This window comes from Palaemon carinicauda, chromosome 29 (assembly GCF_036898095.1).
Source record: "Palaemon carinicauda isolate YSFRI2023 chromosome 29, ASM3689809v2, whole genome shotgun sequence".
In the NCBI taxonomy this organism is placed as follows: Eukaryota; Metazoa; Arthropoda; class Malacostraca; order Decapoda; family Palaemonidae; genus Palaemon; species Palaemon carinicauda.
The window spans coordinates 88,974,783-88,995,416 of NC_090753.1; the positions used below are offsets into that span (position 1 = coordinate 88,974,783).

General features: G+C 43.7%; 2 protein-coding genes across 4 annotated transcripts in view; both read right to left on the reverse strand.

The window, feature by feature from the left end:
- Positions 1–20,634, reverse strand: part of LOC137622349 (arginine-hydroxylase NDUFAF5, mitochondrial-like) — a 64,096-nt gene that overhangs the window by 30,786 nt on the left and 12,676 nt on the right. Inside the window, exons 1-2 of one of the 3 annotated variants that reach the window (XM_068352931.1) lie at positions 17,837–17,908; positions 10,349–10,565 (exon numbers count right to left, since the gene is read on the reverse strand). The exons of 1 other annotated variant lie outside the window; for it this stretch is intronic. The gene's annotated coding sequence lies outside the window, so the exon portion shown is untranslated. Of the gene's footprint in view, positions 1–10,348; positions 10,680–17,836; positions 17,909–20,634 lie in introns of those variants that run through there. One more of the 3 variants, XM_068352930.1, reaches the window with a different exon arrangement.
- Positions 10,460–17,823, reverse strand: Atg2 (Autophagy-related 2). Its single transcript, XM_068352928.1, has one exon. It carries the CDS (start codon positions 17,821–17,823, stop codon positions 11,257–11,259), a length of 6,567 nt encoding a protein of 2,188 aa, XP_068209029.1. The 3' UTR covers positions 10,460–11,256.

Below are 20,634 nucleotides of genomic sequence, written 5' to 3' on the forward strand. Positions count from 1 at the left end.
ATCGCGTGAAAGGGTGCGATGGTGATCAGCATCCGCAGGAGGGCGATCGTTCAGGGTAGTGCGATGAGGAGCAGCATGCGTAAGCGGGCGATCATGCAGGGTCGTGCGATGGCGAGCAGCATGTGTAGGTGATCGCTGGCGAGCAGAAGGTCGACGCGTGTCCTGTGAGAGGACAGGTGGTGCGGCGCGTTCACGAGCAGGAACGGGAAGATCGCTGGCGCGTTGGCGAACATGTGTTTCTGACACACGCGCAGCACGATGTTGCGTAGCCACAGGACCAGGTGGATGGTGAGCAGGGAGTTCAGCAGGAACTAAAGGGTGGTCAGAGACCGCAGGGCGATGGTCCTCAAATGAGCGCTGACGCTCGGAAGAGAGCTGACGAGCAGGAGAGCGCTGGCGAGGGGGGCGAACATCAGGAGAGAGCCGACGAGCAGGTGAGCGTCGGCGAGCAGGAGAGTCTTGGCGAGCAGGAGATCGCTGGCGAGCAGGGGATTGCTGGCGAGCAGGAGAGCGCTTGTGCGCTAGCCCTGCTCGCGTAAGGGAAGAATCCCTTAGCCCCGAAGGGACCGTTGCCCGTCGGGTGACGAGTTCTCCAGAAGGCGAAGATCCGGCAGGAGATGGTGAGCGGTCTGCAGAGAGGTTCAAGGAGGGCGGAGCAGTCGGTTGAGGCTGACGAGGAGAGTCCCCCCCGGAGGACGAAGACCCAAAAAGGCGCCTCTTAGTCCCCCTGTAAGGGGAAGGGAGGCCCTTGTGGCGTAGAGGGCGGTGAGCCTTACGGCGGAGGCGGCCTCGGGGGAGATCGTCGGGACCATCGGTCCTCCGAAGGGGAGTCTCCGTCAAAACCCTTCCCTCAGAAGGAAGCTGGGCAGCAGTCGAGACCGAAGGACTCACTTCCCCCTTCGAAGGATGCACGGAAGGAGGAGGAGAGCCTAGAGCACCATCACCAGCAACAGCACCTGCGTCGGAAGGCCCATCCACGTCGGAGGCCTCTGTCACCACGACGTCGACAATAGACAGAGGGTCTACCTCCGCTACCACCGGCGACTGTTTAACAGCGGCCCCCAACGAGACAAGGTCAATAAGAGCGACCCTGGAGGGCAAGCCCTTAAGCCCCAGGGACGACCAAATCTGTAAAAGATCATCACTGGATAAGGCATTATTATCAATAACCTCCCCCGGAGGAGGAGGGGGAACCGCCTCGCTATGGGAGGCGACGCCCTCTCCCCCCACCGAAGGTAGGGAAACAGAACAAGGGCCTGCGCTCCCACTCGGACGACTCTCCTTAGGAGGCGGACGAGGGGGAGCTTCGGAGGAGGTTTGGGCGGCGGAAGAAGAGTCCCTAGAACCTTCCTCCTTCAAGGCTAACTCCGGAGGAGAACGGTCTCTCTTGGACTTCTTCTTACGCCGACGGCCAAACCTCTCCCACTGGGAGGCAGACCATTCCCTGCACTCACGGCACATGTTATCCTGGTCGCACCGTCGGCCCCGACATTGAGGGCAGAGGGTGTGAGGATCCGTAATCACGTCCGACATGAAAGTCCCACAAGGACGGCCGGCAACTCCAGGGCATGTACGCATATTAAATAAAAGAAAATAACTGAAGGTCAACTTCCAACCAATCACACAAGCTGAAAAGAAAAAGAAGAAAATTAAAGGCTGTCACGAAGGCGATGAACAGACACGTCTGATCACCGCCGAGCCAAAAGTGAAGTGAAGCAAGTCACCAGTGTGTGGAGGGGGGAGGGGTAGCAAGCTACCCTTCCCCATCCCCCGCTAACTAGCGCGGGGGTAATTAACCCTCGTTAAAAACTATTGGCTCGTCATTTCAGCTGCGCTAAAAGTAATACCCTTTGTAAATAGCGTGGTTTGTATTTCGGTTACGGAACAAATAAAAATTCCATCATTAAAGTATTAAATAATACAACTATTCCATATTGCATGCATTAATACAACAATTCTATCTGTATAATTTGATGTGAAATGGTGAAAAAATATGCAAATAGATAAAAAAAAAAATGGATGAACACAGTAACCTTACTTTAGTGAGGAGAAGCAGTTTAAGAAAGGAGAGTAACCATATTCAAGAAAATAATTTAAAATAATGACAATCAATATATTTTCCTTCCTTTGAAAAATCCAACACCACAGGACATTAACTTGAATGAAGAGAAATGTACGGAGGTCGTACAGAGCAGCCAAAACGTTTTGCACAACCCGAACAGAGCAATAAATTAGGAGACAGTTCTGATGCAGTTAACAGAATAAATAAATATTTATGGAAAGTACAAATCCGTGCCTTGCTACAGTAAGTTTTGGATTTGGATTTATGAATTTGTAGAGGTTCAGAGAGGTTGGACAATAAGAAGGAAACGTCCCTGCCTAGCGATTTGCCATACTGGGGTTTGGTTCCAGCTTAAGCTCGATAGTTTGTTGTACAGTAGTGTCTGCAACCTCACCATCTTTGTGAGCTATGGATGGGGGTTTGAGGGAGCCTATAGGTCTACCTGCTAAGTTTTTAGCAGCCATTGCCTGGCCCGGGCTTGGGCGCTGATCATAAGTATATTGGTCAATCTCTAGGGCATTGTTACTGTTCTTTGCCTATGCCATTGATAAGCGACCTTTAAACGGAGCTCAAGTAAGTCTAAAGGGACTCGGTATAACCTATATAATACAGCAAATACTAAAGAGTGCCGCATGAGGTGTACAAAGTGATCCTACACTCAATTCCTCTCACACTAGAGCATTAAATCATAAGTAAAATAGAGAGATCTGGTATTTGCATGGAGAAAATATAATTTGACATATGTAATACTGAACAGTAATACCCTGCTTTACGTCGGTTCGGCATATATCACTTCCGACTTTACGTCACTAATATCATTGTTAATAATTATTACTTTACATCTATCATATTAAAATTATTACTTCACGTTAGAAATATCATTAAAATTATTATTACTGTACTTATCATTTTTAATATACTGTATCATAATCATTATTTGAGCAATAAACACAGTACATAAATAAAATTAACTTTGTTAGTTCGGCATATGTTAGTTCCAACTACTGTACGTTGTTTTTCTCGACTTTACGTTGGATTCTATGTAGTAAAATGTTATTTTCATTAGTAAAATAAATTTTTGAATATACTTACCCGATAATCATGTAGCTGTCAACTCCGTTGCCCGACAGAATTCTACGGAAGGGATACGCCAGCGATCGCTATACAAGAGGGGGGTGTACTCACAAGCGCCACCTGTGGCCAGGTACTGCAGTACTTCTTGTTGACACCACTTCAATTTTTCCTCGGTCCACTGGTTCTATGGGGAGGAAGGGTGGGTCAATTAAATCATGATTATCGGGTAAGTATATTCAAAAATTTATTTTACTAATGAAAATAACATTTTTCAATATTAAACTTACCCGATAATCATGTAGCTGATTCACACCCAGGGAGGTGGGTGAAAACCAGTGTACATGTATATCAAGAAGCTAAGTATCCCGTATTTCATATTATCAGTTATTCAAAATAACAATGAAATTACAAGTACCTGGTAAGGAAGTCGACTTGAGCCATTACTCTGCCTTAAATAAGTTCGTCTTCCTTACTGAGCGCAGCGTTCCTCTTAGGAGGCTGAACAACTCTAAGGTGCTGAAGTATCAAGGGCTGCAACCCATACTAAAGGACCTCATCACAACCTTTAACCTCGGCGCTTCTCAAGAAAGAATTGACCACCCGCCAAATCAACAAGGATGTGGAAGGCTTCTTAGCCGACCGTACAACCCATAAAAAGTATTCAAGAGAAAGGTTAAAAGGTTATGGGATTATGGGAATGTAGTGGCTGAGCCCTCGCCTACTACTGCATTCGTTGCTACGAATGGTCCCAGGGTGTAGCAGTACTCGTAAAGAGACTGGACATCTTTGAGATAGAATGATGCGAACACTGACTTGCTTCTCCAATAGGTTGCATCCATAACACTCTGCAGAGAATGGCTCTGTTTGAAGGCCACTGAAGTAGCCACAGCTCCCACTTCATGTGTCCTTACCTTCAGCAAAGCAAGGTCTTCTTCCTTCAGATGAGAATGTGCTTCTCTAATCAGAAGCCTGAATAGTAAGAAACTGAGTTCTTAGAACTTGGAAAAGAAGGTTTCTTGATAGCACACCATAAGGCTTCTGATTGTCCTCGTAAAGGTTAAGACCTTTTTAGATAGTACCTAAGAGCTCTAACTGGGCAAAGTACTCTCTCCAGTTCATTCCCCACCAAGTTGGACAGGCTTGGGATCTCGAACGACTTAGGCCAAGGACGTGAAGGAAGCTCGTTTAGCAAAAACCGAGCTGCAAGGAACATGTAGCCGTTTCAGATGTGAAAACAATGATCCTGCTGAAGGTGTGGATCTCACTTACTCTTTTAGCTGTTGTCAAGCACACGAGGAAAAGAGTTTTTAATGTGAGGTCCTAAAAAGAGGCTGATTGGAGAGGTTCAAATCTTGATGACATAAGGAACCTTAGGACCACGTCTAGATTCCAGCCTGGAGTGGACAACCGACGTTCCTTTGAGGTCTCAAAAGACCTAGGGAGGTCCTGTAGATCTTTGTTGGTGGAAAGATCCAAGCCTCTGTGGCGGAAAACCGCTGCCAACATACTTCTGTAACCCTTGATCGTAGGAGCTGAAAGGGATCTTACTTTCCTTAGATATAACAGGAAGTCAGCAATCTGGGTTACAGTGGTACTGGTTGAGGAAACTGCATTGGTCTTGTACCAGCTACGGAAGACTTCCCCTTGAGACTGATAGATTCTGAGAGTGGATGTTCTCCTTGCTTTGGCAATCGCTCTGGCTGCCTCCTTCGAAAAGCCCCTAGCTCTTGAGAGTCTTTCGAAAGTCTGAAGGCAGTCAGACGAAGAGCGTGGAGGTTTGGGTGTACCTTCTTTACGTGAGGTAGACGTAGAAGGTTCACTCCTAGAGGAAGAGTCCTGGGAATGTCGACCAGCCATTGCAGTACCTCTAAGAACCATTCTCTCGCGGGCCAGAGCGGAGCCAACCAACGTCAGCCGTGTCCCTTTGCGAGAGGAGAACTTCTGAAGAACCCTGTTGACAATCTTGAACGGCGGGAATGCATACAGGTCGAGATGGAACCAATCCAGCAGAAAAGCATCCACGTGAACTGCTGCTGGGTCTGGAATCGGAGAACAATACAACAGGAGTCTCTAGGTTATCGAGGTAGCGAACATATCTATGGTTGGCTGACCCCACAGGGCCCAAAGTCTGCTGCAAACATTCTTGTGAAGGGTCCACTCTGTGGGGATGACCTGACCCTTCCGGCTGAGGTGATCTGCCATGACATTCATACCGCCCTGAATGAACCTCGTTACCAGCGTGAGCTTTCGATCTTTAGACCAGATGAGGAGGTCCCTTGCGATCTAGAACAACTTCACGAAAGAGTCCCTCCCTGCTTGAAGATGTAAGCCAGGGCTGTGGTGTTGTCAGAGTCCACCTCCACCACTTTGTTAAGCTGGAGGGACTTGAAGTTTATCAAGGCCAGAAGAACCGCCAACAACTCCTTGCAATTGATGTGAAGTGTCCTTTGTTCCTGATTCCATGTTCCCGAGCATTCCTGTCCGTCCAAAGTCGCACCCCAGCCCGTGTCTGATGCGTCCGAGAGGAGAAGGCGGTCGGGTTTCTGAACAGCCAAAGGTAGACTTCCTTGAGAAGAAAGCTGTTCTTACACCACGCGAGAGAAGACCTCCTCTCTTCGGAAACAGGAACTGAGACCGTCTCTAGCGTCATGTCCTTTATCCAGTGAGCAGCTAGATGATACTGAAGGGGGGGAGGTGGAGTCTCCCTAACACGATGAACAGGGCCAGCGATGAAAGTGTCCCTGTTAGACTCATCCACTACCTGACTGAGCATCGGTTTCTTCTCAGCATGCTCTGGATGCATTCTAGGGCTTGGAAGATCCTTGGGGCCGACGGAAAAGCCCGAAAAGCTCGACTCTGAAGATCCATACCCAGGGAGACAATGGTCTGGGATGGGATGAGCTGAGACTCCTCAAAATTGACCAGGAGGCCCAGTTCCTTGGTCAGATCCATAGTCCATCTGAGAATCTCCAGACAGCGACGACTTGTGGGAGCTCTTAAAAGCCAGTCGTCTGACGGAGCCGGACATAAGATCATGGTACTGCTGCACAGTCTGTGAACTGTCAACCATGGGGAAGCGAGGAAGTACAGTGACAACCCGAAGCTGTCTAGACTGTCTGGGTCGTACAGACAACTCCTTATCGGGTTGCTGAGGTTGCCGCACTGCGTCACAACAAGTCACTTCTGCTGGTTGTTGAACGTCTTCCCAGTGACACACTGACTCCGTAAACAAAAAATCCTCTAACAAGGACTAAGCTTGGACTGCATGTCTTGCAACACAGCTCAAGGTCTATGGGAGCAGGTGTGGTAACAGACGGGGTTAGCGACTGAAGTGGAACCATTACCTTCCCTGGAAGCATGTTATGCTTAAATAAAAGTCCATAGGGGGCTACGCAGCTAAAGGCTCCTCTCCAAATGACAGAGTCCTCAAGGGAATATCAGAAGGAGGGAGAAAAGCACTTTCTCATCTACAGGGACCATATCCGAGAAAAGCTAAGGTCTCTCAGTGAGGGTTTCACTGGTGCAAAAGCAGCAGACTAGAAGGCAACGTTATGAAACTGCTTGACAGTCTAGTGAGTTGGCAACAACCAAAGATGTATGACTGAGAAGCATGCGGTAAGGTATGCAGAGCATGTTGTATGCAGAGCATGCTGTATGTAGAGCCTGCTGTATGCAGAGCCTGCTGTATGCAGAGCATGCTGTATGCAGAGCATGCTGTATGCAGAGCATGCTGTATGCAGAACATGCTGTATGCAGAGCATGCTGTATGTAGAGCATGCTGTATGCAGAGCATGCTGTATGCAGAGCATGCGGTAAGGAATGCAGAGCATGTTGTATGCAGAGCATGCTGTATGCAGAGTATGCTGTATGCAGAGCATGCTGTATGTAGAGCATGCTGTAAGGTAAGCAGAGCGTGTTGCATGGCGTGTAACATTTCTCAGAAATTCCATGACCAGTGCTAGAGTGAGTAATATCGCATTACCGTCCATTGAAAGTGCACGTGCCGAGGGAATTGATTTTGACTGTTTTGTTGATGAATTTGATAGCCGGCATGATAATCGTAGAATTAAGCTACACTAAATTTACTATAATCTACTTCACCTCAGGAAAGGGAAACTCGCCCTGTTGGCAACACTGCATTACTTCATGCATGCTTGCATGGGGTTTAATATCAACATAATATTTACCTTACATTCATAACTCATGATTCATTTTTGTTTTGAAGATATTTTTGCCATATTTTGCGATTTTGTTAAAAATATATTGCAAGGAATACATATATATTTTTATATAAGAAATACAAATAACCTCCATTATCATAATGTTTGTGTAGGCATACATGTATATGATTACAAATGCAAGTTATGAAAGTAATGAGGTGTTATTATTGTCATTTGTTATTCCCAAGTTGAATGGGAAGAGGCTCAAGTTGAGGAGAAAGTGGCAGATGCATGCGTTGAGGTGGCTGACTCATAGCATGAGGTTGCTGCCTCAAGAGTTGCGCTTGCATTACTCTGCCTTAAATATGTAAGGGTTGCGGATGCGCAGTAGCAGGTTCCTGAGGAACGAGTTAAGGTTCCTGAGGTGTGAGCTGCGAGAGTTGAGGTAGCGGCTGCGCAGAACGCAGTTCTTGTCTCGCGAGTTGAGGTTCCTGAGGTGCTAGCCTCTCTTGCCTTGAGGAGGGTTGGGTTGTCGTACCTCAAGAGATTGTTGCCTCGCTGGTGGAACCGCAAGCGGAAGCGGAGGAAGTAAGGCATAAGATTCCTGCTCCCATTGCTGAGGTTGCCTTAAGGAAGGCGGAGGTTGCTGCACACCGCTGGTAACTGGCAACTCAGTACGCGGTAAGGTATCCTGAGGAACCTCAACATCGTACGCCTGGCAGACTGGACTGCGGTAAGGCGGAGCGATCGCAGGAGGAGGTGTAACCTTCTCAGCCTGACACTCACGCATTAAGACCGCAAGCTGTGACTGCATGGACTGCAGCAAAGTCATCTTGGGGTCGGCAGACGCTAAGGTCTGCTGAGGCAAAGCCTTAACAGAAGATGAGGTCTGTTGTGGCATCACCTTACCTCTCTTAGGAGGTGTGCAGTCACCTGATGACTGCGGAGAGTCAGAGCTAACCCAATGACTGCATCCGGGTTGTTGAACTCTAGAGGTCTGGACTTTACGTTTAAGAGGTCTTGAGACCTGAGTCCAGCGTTATCTCCCCGAAATTTCTTCTGCAGACGAGTAAAATAAGGGCTCAATCGTCTGCGGGTGGGAGTGACGGTCTCTGTAAGACACGCCCGCAACCACCGAGGATACTTCTGTGCGCCGATCAAGGCCTGCCGAACCCTTTTGCCCTTCGACATTGCTTCTCCCCTGGGCTTGGGAGCTTGCAAGAGGTCCCGGACTGGGAGGACGACTGGCACGCAAGAAGTACCCTCACGCACAACACTGACACACTTTGCGCTAATCACTTATCACTTTTGAATTTCTGTTTGCACTTATTTCACTGAACTCGAAATTTTAAGTGGTTTGTACCTGAAACACGCAATTCTATCCTTCTTTAAAAGTTAGTAATTGCGAAAACAGAATTACAATGTAACAGAAAAATCTAATGAAAGATAAATAATTCAGTGGCTGGAAAGAGACTAAACACTAGATCAAATAAACTACGTTTAAAATCTCTCACCGCATAAAGCTTGAGAACAAGAATAAACTCTAGAAACGTTTACCTTCTTCCCCTAAAGAGACTAGGGAGAAGAGCAAAAACGATAACAACGTTACTCGCTTGAACGAAACGTTTATCCAGCTCTCTCTCCCTCCGTCTCTATCTCTCTCTCTCTCTCTCTCTTGACTTAGAACCTGAGAGAAGAGCCCAATCATATATACTCGTTAAAACATATTATGTTAAAGGAAAAAAACTGAAAGATTTCCCAAATAAAAAGTTCCTTTATTAGAATTAAAACCATTAAGCTAAGAAAGAATGAACAAAACGTTATAAACGGTTTACTCTTACTGCAACGTGACACCGTGAAAATTCTCTCTCTATCGTAACGATAGAGCGCAAGTTGAACGTTCTGAACGTCAACAACTGCAGAGACAAAACAAAACGTTAGTTCAACTTTGAAACAGTACGAGACTATCAAAGAAATTCTTTCAAAAACATTAAAAGAGCATAATATGTTAACAGGTAAAACCGAAATGACGGGCTCAATGATAATTAACTTCGGTACAAGAAAAGACCGCCTACTATTAGGAAAGGTCGAATATAAACAAATATAAAAATTAATTTAATAATTTTATAAAAAAGGAAGTTAATCGAAGAGGCCTATAAATGGCGGAGAGATATAAAATAAATCTATAACTTTTGTGAGCAAAATTAAGAAAGAGAGTCTATACTCTCTTAGACACCAACACTTCCGTCTAAGGGAAGGGTCGGCCATTTAAAGGTGAAAGAGAGTTCATACTCTCTTCGTCACCAAAATTAATCAAATTAATTCCAAAAGCTAGCTAAGCTAATAATAGAACTTCCTGAATAGCGAAAGCTGAAATCTTAGAGCAATACTTCACCAAAAACCGTGAACAAGACTCCAAAATTATAAGCGTATCCATGAACGTCTTGCCGGAAGCACGACAGAGGAAAAATTGAAGTGGTGTCAACAAGAAGTACTGCAGTACCTGGCCACAGGTGGCGCTTGTGAGTACACCCCCCTCTTGTATAGCGATCGCTGGCGTATCCCTTCCGTAGAATTCTGTCGGGCAACGGAGTTGACAGCTACATGATTATCGGGTAAGTTTAATATTGAAAAATAATGATTAGGTACTGCAATGTACAATACTACTGTACTTTACGTGGAAGTTTAGTAACTTGAATATCGTAGTTCTTATATAGTAATAGCAGGTTATAAATACGTACTTTTTCATGTTCAATACGTGTATGTATTGGTAACATGAGTCACTTAATAAGACGAAAATACTTTACACAGAAGCTTAATAACTTGAATATCTAGTTCTTATATAATAATAGCAGGATATAAATACGTACTTTTTCATGTTCAGTACGTGTATGTATTGGGAACACGTCACTTAATAAGACGAAACTACGCTTACGTCGAAAATCGCTTGATGCCAATTAAAGACGAGGGGCAGGGTAATACTGTAAGTAATCCATACTCGTATACATTTTCAACAAAGAAAAAGACATTAATCAAATTACAGTAAACTTACTTGCAATACCTCCGTTTGATTCTTCAACTGGATGTAACAATCCTTTGCTTTGCGAAATTCAGTGGGGCTGGAGTGAGTCTAGGTTCAAACTGGTTCACAATTCTTGTACTATTTTTCTTCTCAATATTTATTGTGAATAACAAACTATACGTATGGCATTTACATACTATGAAACTTTTCACAATTCAAAACATTCAATCCAATATTTGTATATCAGCTGCATTTCAAAAATACAAAATAACAGTAACATCAAATTATCAGTATAACTTATTGAAACAAAACTTATTTTAAAGCAGAAAATTTTAATGGAACACCAAGCAAATGTGTTCTATTTATCTATATTTTCCTTTTTTAAATACCAAAATAATTTTTTAAAGCAGGCACAAAAGATGAGATCATTTAGCATTATATCAATAGTGCATTCTTGACATAACAACAAATATGCAATACAAAATAATGGTCTCAAGTACTGTATAAAAAAAAGAAAAAGAAGGAACAGCAGGGATGCCTAAAAGCACCACGCAAATAAAAGAAGGCATTTTCTCCCTTACAGAAATTCACAATACAATATTGTTTACATGAGAAAATAATGTGTACCCTAATTAATCCTAATCTTATAATTAAAGTGAGGCACAATTTGCATGTATACCACTGCTATATGTATTTCAATTCTTAGGACTATTCAAAATATCACTGTTATAATAGAGCAGCCAAACCTTCCTCTTCCGAAGGTTCTCGTATAATTGCTATTTGAAGGTTCGCTAAGCCCCATGAGGGGATGTCAAGTTCCAAGTGCAAGAAAAATGAACAAAAATATATAAAATTTCTTTATATATCACAACTAAAATAAAGCAATCAGCTGGCATTACCATTTATATACAATATCACTTAAAACTACTGTCGGTCTCTCATGCTTTCCACTTATCCGCGGCTTCTCGGCGAGCGTCAGGTACTAACTGGTTCTTCATGCCACCAAGAACAGTTCCGGCGGCTTCCGACGCCAAGATTATTGGCTGGACCACTGTAGGGGGGATTTGGCGAAGTACCCCTCCAATGGCACCAGACACACCTTTATGCTGGTGCTCTTGCGAGGCTGCCTCATAAATAGCTGTTGCTGTATCACCAAGACCATCACAAACTAACCCATAAGCAGTTGCAACACCTTCCCTAATGTCCTGGGGCTGTCCACAACCTATCCTGTACCTTTGCCTCATTCTTGGTCCGGACGAAACCATGTCGTACATTGTCTCGGCCGCCGACTGAATGCACCCAACAAAACGTCCTGTTAAATCGAGGGCCGCGTGAGCCGAAGAGGTCGTGAATGCCGCTGCACCTCGTTGAATGCCCCTCACGACCCTCCCATCTTTCTGATACTGTTCGATAGGTAACATAAACAGGTCTCTTATACCACCGACTAGTTTTCCTAAAGAATGCATTGGTCCAACGCCCCCAAGAACAGATGGTAACTGATTGCGACGAATATCATTTATCCATTCATTACTCAAGTACTGGATCAGCCTGTCAACGCCCAAGAGGCCAGACTTATGCACAATTCTTTTCAAAGTTAATTCTGAGTGGTTGAGCTGACCCATGCCAATCAATATGCCAGCAAGTGGGCCATACTGAGAATTAATATCAACATGTTTACCGTGATAATCTATTTTGATTGGAACATCTGGTGAAAATATAAAAGACTTGAAGTAAACAGGGGCATTTTCATCCGTTGTACTACATTCTTTGGCTTCGGACAATGACGATCTTTCTTCTAGATTAACCAGAAGCTGCTGATCTTCTGATAAAGAGAGCTGAGCAGCTTGATTCAAATTCACAGTCATGATAGGAGCTTGAACCTGAGTAGCAGACTGTGGCCTCTCCTCCTCCCCAAACTCCCCTTCTCTGTCAGAAGAAAGCAGTTCCTCAAAAAACTGGAAGAGGAACAACAGGGCATCCTGATCTATGTGAAGTCGAACAGGTTGAAGACATATCTTGAGGCTTGTCTCCTGAGGGCCATGAAGTCCATCAGGTCTTGTCGTTAAAGCTTTCACTTGAACCATGTTAGCATGAGCCTGGCGAGGGCATGACTCTGAGGAAAACTGGTAGAGAAATTTGTTAATCTTGGAGGATGCTAGTCGATCTCGAATTTCTACGTCATGAATAAGGAGGACATTTCTTGAGGCTTGCTGAGTATTTTCAGGGTAAACCTCATGCTGGAAACGGACTTTACTGAGCTGCAACTCGAGAAGTGTGTCATGCTGACGACCTGGCCCACCAACTCCCTGCCAAACCGAATGAGCTCGCTGTTGGGGGCTCTGAGGAGGAGATTTTTTGAAAACTGTAGGAGATATGTGACCAGATGAATAATGAACATCACTACTTCTTAATGTAACAGATGGTTCTTTAGGAATATAAGTAATTTTGGGGGAAACCACAACACTCTGAGAGTAAACATCATAGTCAGGGTTGGAATTGTTATCTCGAATGGTCACTCTGCGTTCAGAACCTGGCACTGGTTGTGATGTCCTGAAATCTGACCCTCCAAACATATGCCAGACAACAGTCAACTCTTGAAGAGTGTATTTCAGAACAGCTGCAGGGAAGTGTTTGGGTGCCTTTAGCTGATCAACCTTCCCAAGAGGAACTGAAAAATGGTTATCAACAACAACAACTGGATCTTCTGTTAATACACGCACCTGAGGCTCTCCAGATGGCGACTTTATACCTGTGCCTGGGGCATCATCTAATATGCAAAACTCTTCATCTGTCCCAGAACTATACTCTTCAAAATGACTATCCAAAGGTTCTTTCAAAGCTTCATTTAATGCACATTCTGTATCAGTTAAGAGGTTTTCTACAGTCATCTCTTCAGCTTTAGCTGCCTCTTTTTGGCTTGCACCAGAAGAGCGCAATTTTTTCTCATTGTTATCATCGGGAAAGAAGAACACTTCAACGCCTTTCTTCAGATAAAGTGAGGGGTCATTTGCATTTTCTTCACAAGGGGAAGCATGCGCCGACTCGATCATAGCATCGTCCATCATGCCACGAACCATCTCGAGTTGCTGGTTGTCCCGCTCACGAATCCTTGGGTTGAACAACGTCTCCTGGGTTTCAGTTGGCTTCATTGTTGCACATTCATTAGACGGCGATGATGCTACACTAGACGGACTTGGAGTTGCAACACTTGCCGCTGCTAAACTAGTATTAGATGAAGATGCTTCTTTTGTCAAGTCTCCATCGCTTGCAAGGTAGATCAACAGTTCCAACAGCGCCTTGCATGAATCCGCACAAGTGCGAATATGGATAATATTGTTCGATGCCACTAGATCGATCTTAGGCTTATTTTCTTTCACATCTTCTACCATTCTTAAACACAATTCAAACACCCCTATATCAGCAACACAGACATAATTTTTCTTAAGATCAACCATGTGCAAAGTCAGTTTGTCAGATAAGAAGAGAGCAGCATCCTCAATAATGAAATGAAGAACATTAGTATCACTGGATATTGTCAGATTGCTAGAAATTGAGAAAGCATCAACTGTCACCATTGTTCTGATAGGAAGATACAGGGGTCTATAATCCAAGGCACAGCCCCAAAGGTGAAAATTCATTTCAGTGACGACGTCGGGTAATACATAACCAGCAATGGGATAGTCTTGAACGTCGAACATATCTCCTAATTGCGTAACCCAGCTCTCTGGGCTAGCCGACATATAATGTCGCAAAGTGGCTCCCCGGACACACCCGGCTAAGATGATGGTCTTCAAGTTACGAACCATGTCGAACTCCATCTGGAGTGCAATCATTATCTGATCCTGACGCTCCTCAGTTTTAGAGGCACCGGCACCCAATTTTGTGGTCACTCCGGGATCATTCGGATAAAATATGGCATCCAACCGTGAAGTCGAAAGGGGTAAAGTGGGATCCAGAATCACTGGCATGTCAGAAGTGATATTAGAAGCTTTGTGATACAAGTGACCCTTATCTGCCCAGATACAAGTATATGCTAGATCAGGATCGCCCTTGTACCCATTAGCGGCGAATATCGTGGCCTGTTCAGCAATGAGCATGACTTCCCCATGCTGGCCGGGCATTACATTGTTCTTGGAATCTCTATATGGCGTTCTGATACTGGCGACGGTGTGTCCTAGGGTAAGTTTGAAAGCTAACTGGGTTTGCTTTTTATACTTATTGATATCCTGGTTCTGTTGCTGTTGTTGCTTGAGTCTCTGTTTGGCTTTGTGCTCGTACACAGAAAAGAACTGGGACTCGATGTCGTCCTCGCTGTCGCTGGCAGCGTCGTTGGCCGAAGCGCACAGGGTAAACTGGGTTGTGCTCTGGTAAATGCTCTCATTCATGAATACAGAGGCTAAATCTAATCCCCCTTGAGTAGCACCAAAATTGCGATTGCACTGACTAGCGGGTTTGGGGGCCGACGGCTCCCATAATAATAAATCTGTGATAACCCTATTGTATATGACCTCGTAAATGTGCTTTGATGGCAGGATCAGTTGGACGTCAGGCAAGTGAATTTCTATGTGTAATTGCACATTTTTTAACGTATTCTCTATAAACTCTAAAACTTCTTCCTTCTCAGATGGAATTGTCAATTCACTAGTATGACCGTCAGTGGGCTGCTGCGTGGCAACTTTCCGCCGGCTAAAGGGGTTCGGCTCCATCTCGTTAACTTCCTCCAAGAACCCCATCATGGATTTGGTCATTATATTATCCTGACAAGGAGTTTCCTCCTCTAGGGAAGTCCAAGGTTCCGTGGGATGAACTATCACTACAATCCGAGGCAAATCAAATCCCCTCTCTGTCCCTCTGGATGAGGTAGCCCTAATCAAGGATAAGGGAGCATCCTCCTCTCGCTCTTGGAACTGTATGTGAATATCGCCACTTCGGATTTCATAACTGCTATACGTCATGTGGGGATCGAATGCCGTCACAAACTCAAAGTCCTGGAGAACTAAAGACAGAATGTCTTTCCTTATATTTCTCTTCCACCAAGGCACTCTGTCCATATTGGACGTTGGTCTTAAATCTGGGATGGGAAACCTTATCTTAACGGTTAAAGATGAACAAGCTACTTTAACATTGGTTCTAGTCTCTGGACGTAATGTAGCATCGTCTAGGGTCTGTTTAAAACAAGCCTGATTGTTAACATAACTAGGAGGAAGCTCGGGGGAAAATATTTCGCTACTGGTCCTCACACATATTTGTTGTCTATTTATGAGAGCACTAATTCTATCCACTATCGACATGTCAAATTCTGATGAGCAGTCCCCAAGTGTAACTTTAATTTCTAATTTTGGAATGCTCATTCTCCTAGGCCTGCTGGCCAGTGCCGTGTTCTGCGACTGAGCAATGTTTATCCGAAGTTTGGGTTCTACGATAGTACCGTACACCATTTCGTTCACGGGATCCTGCACACTTTCTTTGAATGACAACAGTTCTGAATATTCCACCTTCACTGGAGATACAGATGAGTCCACCAAACACTCCAGGGCTTCAGCACGCCCTACAGACACAGCCACACTCATTTCCCATTTGTTTGTCAAACTCTTTTCGCTGCCTTCCAAAGTAATAGGGGCAGCCATGAAACGCAGGTGATTGATTTGACAAGCCTCTGTGAATTTTTTCTTGGCTTCTTGGAAGACACTATAACTGTAACCTGAGAGTCCATGAACACCTAGAGTAGTAAAAAAGTCTTCTGATTTAGCGTGCATCTCTGCCACAGAAGCTTTGGACACTATGTTTGCATTTTCTATACACGGAGTCAGAATATCCTCGTTTAAGATTACAACGGCCAAACTACTGATTTGTACACGAAAGTGGGTCACAACCGCCGAGGGATCGTCGATGAGTTTCGTCCCGCCCTGATCAGACTTCTTCTTTCCAGCACCGCTTACGGCAGGGTCCCCAGTCACGACGCCAACGCCTGTGTATCGGTACGACGGAGTTGCCACTCCCACCGTGCTGGACTTGACTGTGCTACCCGACATATTAGAACTGAAAGAGCTGTCCATGTCCGAACACCCGGATAACTGACTGCTCGACATGTTCCTTGTAAGCTCGCTCGGACCCATTCCACTGCCCATGGGAACAAAGTCATCATCACTGTCTTCCAGGGGTGTGACTGACCATCCTTGTTGGAGATTTAGCGCATGACTAGAAACTGGACCTGCACCACGCAGCTCTTTAAGGAGCTCGCTTTCCACTTTCCGAAAGTCACTAGAATCCATTGGCTTCTCTTTACTCATGCAAGGCACCGACCCCGAGGCGCGGCGCCCGTGGTAATCCATGTCGTTTACATCGGGAGATGCTAGTCCCTCGGAGATCTCCAGCAAGAGCTGAATTTGTCGTGGAGATAGAAACATAATGAAAGAGCCACAGTTCATCCTTAAATCTACTTTTGGACCCATTACATCAGCCTGCTTCAGTTTCAAACTTATTTCTTGGGAGCCGGTGAGTTTCGCAAATAATATGGGTTCCATCAGTATGTTCGTAATGAGTTTCTGCACAGTATTCTCGTGATTGTATTCAAACTGCTTGTCTTCTGCTGGCGATGTATCAGCAGTTTTGAAAGAATCTCCCGAGCCAGAGCCCGACACCTTTGAACCTCCACCAGACTCGGGTGACGAATTGGAATCTGTCGTAGGAATAACTGATTTGGCCATTGTTTTATTTTTAGAGAGGAATTCATCTGTATACATGGTGACACCTTCTATGTGGAACTTTTTCGTCGCAAAGGCCGATGGTTCAAAGATGTTCTTCCCGGCCTCTTGGGTCGGAGTTTTCCCTAAGCCGGCCTCATCGAAATAATCAATCTTCTTCACCCGTACTTCCAGAGAGACGCCACACTGACTACCCTTTGGCGCATACTCGAACCTGAAAGTTGTGTCAAGAAACCGGACTTTGATTCTGTTAAGTACTGTGTCTATCGCGTGAGCGAAATGTTCGATGCCCTCTATCTGACTAGGATCCTTCTCCGGCATGTCTTCCATACCGTCGCCGCTCTCGTCCCGCGGACTGAGACACTCCTGAGCTATCTGCATCGAAGAGGTCATGTTCATCGACTCTATCATGGAATCGACCATCGACACGTCCTCGGATCTCTGCTTGGGTTCGACGGACAGCATTAGCCCGGACACCTCGACGAAGCAGCTTTCGGCCAGGATGGCTTGCCATGGTATGGTCACGCATATCTCCCCTATGTATCCGTCCACGAACTTGATGGGCAGATTCAGCTGGTCAGCCACATCATTTAGGGCATTCACGTCAATCGTCACTTCCTTTATGGTGCCCGTCCCTTTGTATAGGTCGACCGTCAGCTGATCCAGGGACAATTTTTCTTCCAAGAAGCGACCCACGTATCTTTGCAATAAATATCTCACTGCCCTTTTCTTGATAGCCTCCGTGAATGGAAAACAGTACCATGGCATTTTGCTGATAGTCTCCAACCCTAGTCGAAACATATTTACTATTCACCATACGACACCACCATTATTAACACTACGCTTTGAGTTCTTTGTGGTAGAATGAACTACGTCTCAGGTAAACAAGGCTATTTGTTACTACTTCAACCAAAACGCAAATGGTTCTTAAATACGGGTTGGGTTGTGTCGTTTCTCGTATTTGAGATATCGATAAATTTCATTAGTTTGTATTTTCTGTTACTTTTATCTTTTCAATTTTTCAATGTAAGTATACTACGCGAATCTCTTTTTAATCATATTTATGATGAAAAGCTGTTGATAATGAAAAAAGCACAAATGGTTGAAAGGACTTCTAAAAAGGCCCAAGGTCACGTATTCGGATAGAATATATTGTTTTAATACATATCGAAAGAATATCCTTTATATACTCAATAAATTACGTTTAAAAATTTTATATGATATAAAAACACATATTAGTGTCATCGCAATTAAAATAATATAAACAATAATAGACAGTACATAACTTGATTTTAAGAAGTTCACCCACTTAACAATAGTACCAATGCTAGCGAATTTCTCATATGGCATTCGCTACATTGGCTACAAATTTCCATCTGGTTTTTGGCATATTTTACTGTGATATACCACTCATTTGACCTATACAAATTCCATACTCTTTTCTAAGTAATTATATATACGGACATATGTATACCAGAGTAGTGAGACTATAGTAATGTATCAAAAACATAAGTTAGAAGTAATAATCAAATATGCAAAGAACCAAAAGAAGCCAGTATGCTAGGGTACCATGATATATAATTCACAGCAAACGTCATAGAAAAACAGGATTATGGAAACTTGTTTTAAAAGTACTACAGTGTGGGAATTAAAAGAAGTAAACAAGTGGGTTCACAGTGGACGACACGTGTGCTGTTGGACTGTTTCCAAATTCGTGGAACGTATTAACTAACCTACTCAACAGTGAATGATAAATTAGGTATTAAAAATTAAAACAGGAAGGAAGTCAACATTCTGATGTCACTTTCTCCAAGGATGAATCGATTCTTTGGTGAAATACACACACACACACACACACACACACACACACACACATATATATATATATATATATATATATATATATATATATATATATATATATATATATATATATATATATATATATATATATATATTATATATATATATATATATATATATATATATATATATATACTTGCTAAGCTACAACCCTAGTTGGAAAAGCACGATGCTATAAACCCAGGGGCTCCAACAGGGAAAATAGCTCAGTGAGGAAATGGAACAAGGAAAAATAAAATATTTCAAGAAGAGCAACAATATTAGAATAAATATCACTTTATAAACTATAAAAATTTTAACAAAACAAGAGGAAGAGAAATAAGATATAAGATAGAATAGTGTGCCCGAGTGTACCCTCAAGCAAGAGAACTCTAACCCAAGAGAGTGGAAGACCATGGTACAGAGGCTAAGGCACTACCCAAGATTAGAGAACAATTGTTTGATTTTGGAGTTTCCTTCTCCTAGAAGAGCTGCTTACCATAGCTAAAGAGTCTCTTCTACCCTTACAATGAGGAAAGTGGCCACTGAACAATTACAGTGCAGTAAGAAGTATTGTTTGGTAATCTCAGCGTTGTCAGGCGTATGAGGACAGAGGAGAATATGTAAAGAATAGGCCAGACTATTCGGTGTGTGAGTGAATAGGCAAAGGGAAAATGAACCGTAACCAAAGAGAAGGATCCAATGTAGTCCTATCTGACCAGTCAAAAGACCCCATAACTCTCTAGTGGTAGTATCTCAACGGGTGGCTGGCGCCCTGGCCAACCTAAGTGAAACACATTGTAAGGGAATTAATGGGTAAGGAAACCGTAGACCAAAGAAATATACTGTATATATCAATTCGGGAAGGACAGATGAAATTGGATGAGAAGGGTAAGAATGATACTGACACCACGAGCAGAAAATGCATTAACGGAATGAAGAACTGTAAATAAACAATCTTGTCATTGGAGGTAGCCTACTCTTTTTCAGCACAAGGGCAACCACATATATGCGTAGACTTCACCATGTGGCAATTACAAAAATCAAATAGATCACATGGCCATTATTAAAGAGAGGAGGAGAACTGATAAATGTAAGAAGCCATAGAGGTGCAGATATTGGTAGTGATAACCAGCTCCTCATTACCACGCTGAAATAAAAAAAAAAAAAAACTGAAAGCACCCAACAGAAATGTAGATAGAATACCTAGGTTTGATACAACCAAGCTTCTAGAAGGTGAGCACAGATATACATGCAATTTAATGTAGGAATCGATTTGGAGTCTTAGAAACTTTAAGTGGCGAAGAACAGACAATTAATGAAGAATTGTGTGAAATTATATATGTCAGATGGTAGTGAAGTTTTGGACACGAAGTTACAAGAAGAAAGCCATGGATATCAAATGATATGTGAGATACTATAAAAAAAGAGACAAAGACAGACATTGATTATTGGAAGTTTTTGAGGAAGTAACGAAAATTACAAGGTAGAACATGCTAAGTATTGATAACGAGATCAAAAGAAATCCAGGAATGACTGGAGAATATCTAGACAGGAAAGCAGACGAGGCTGACAAAGCTAGGAATTCAGGGAGTGGCTATTTAGTAACAATCGCTCACAGTTATTAAAGAAATATCTATGGGGGCAAAGAAGAAGCATATACCCATCAAAAAGACAGGTGTGTCTGTTACAACAACAGAGGATGAAGAAAGGCAACGTTAGATGGAACACTTTAGTGAAGTCATAAATAGAAGATACGAAGGGAATAAT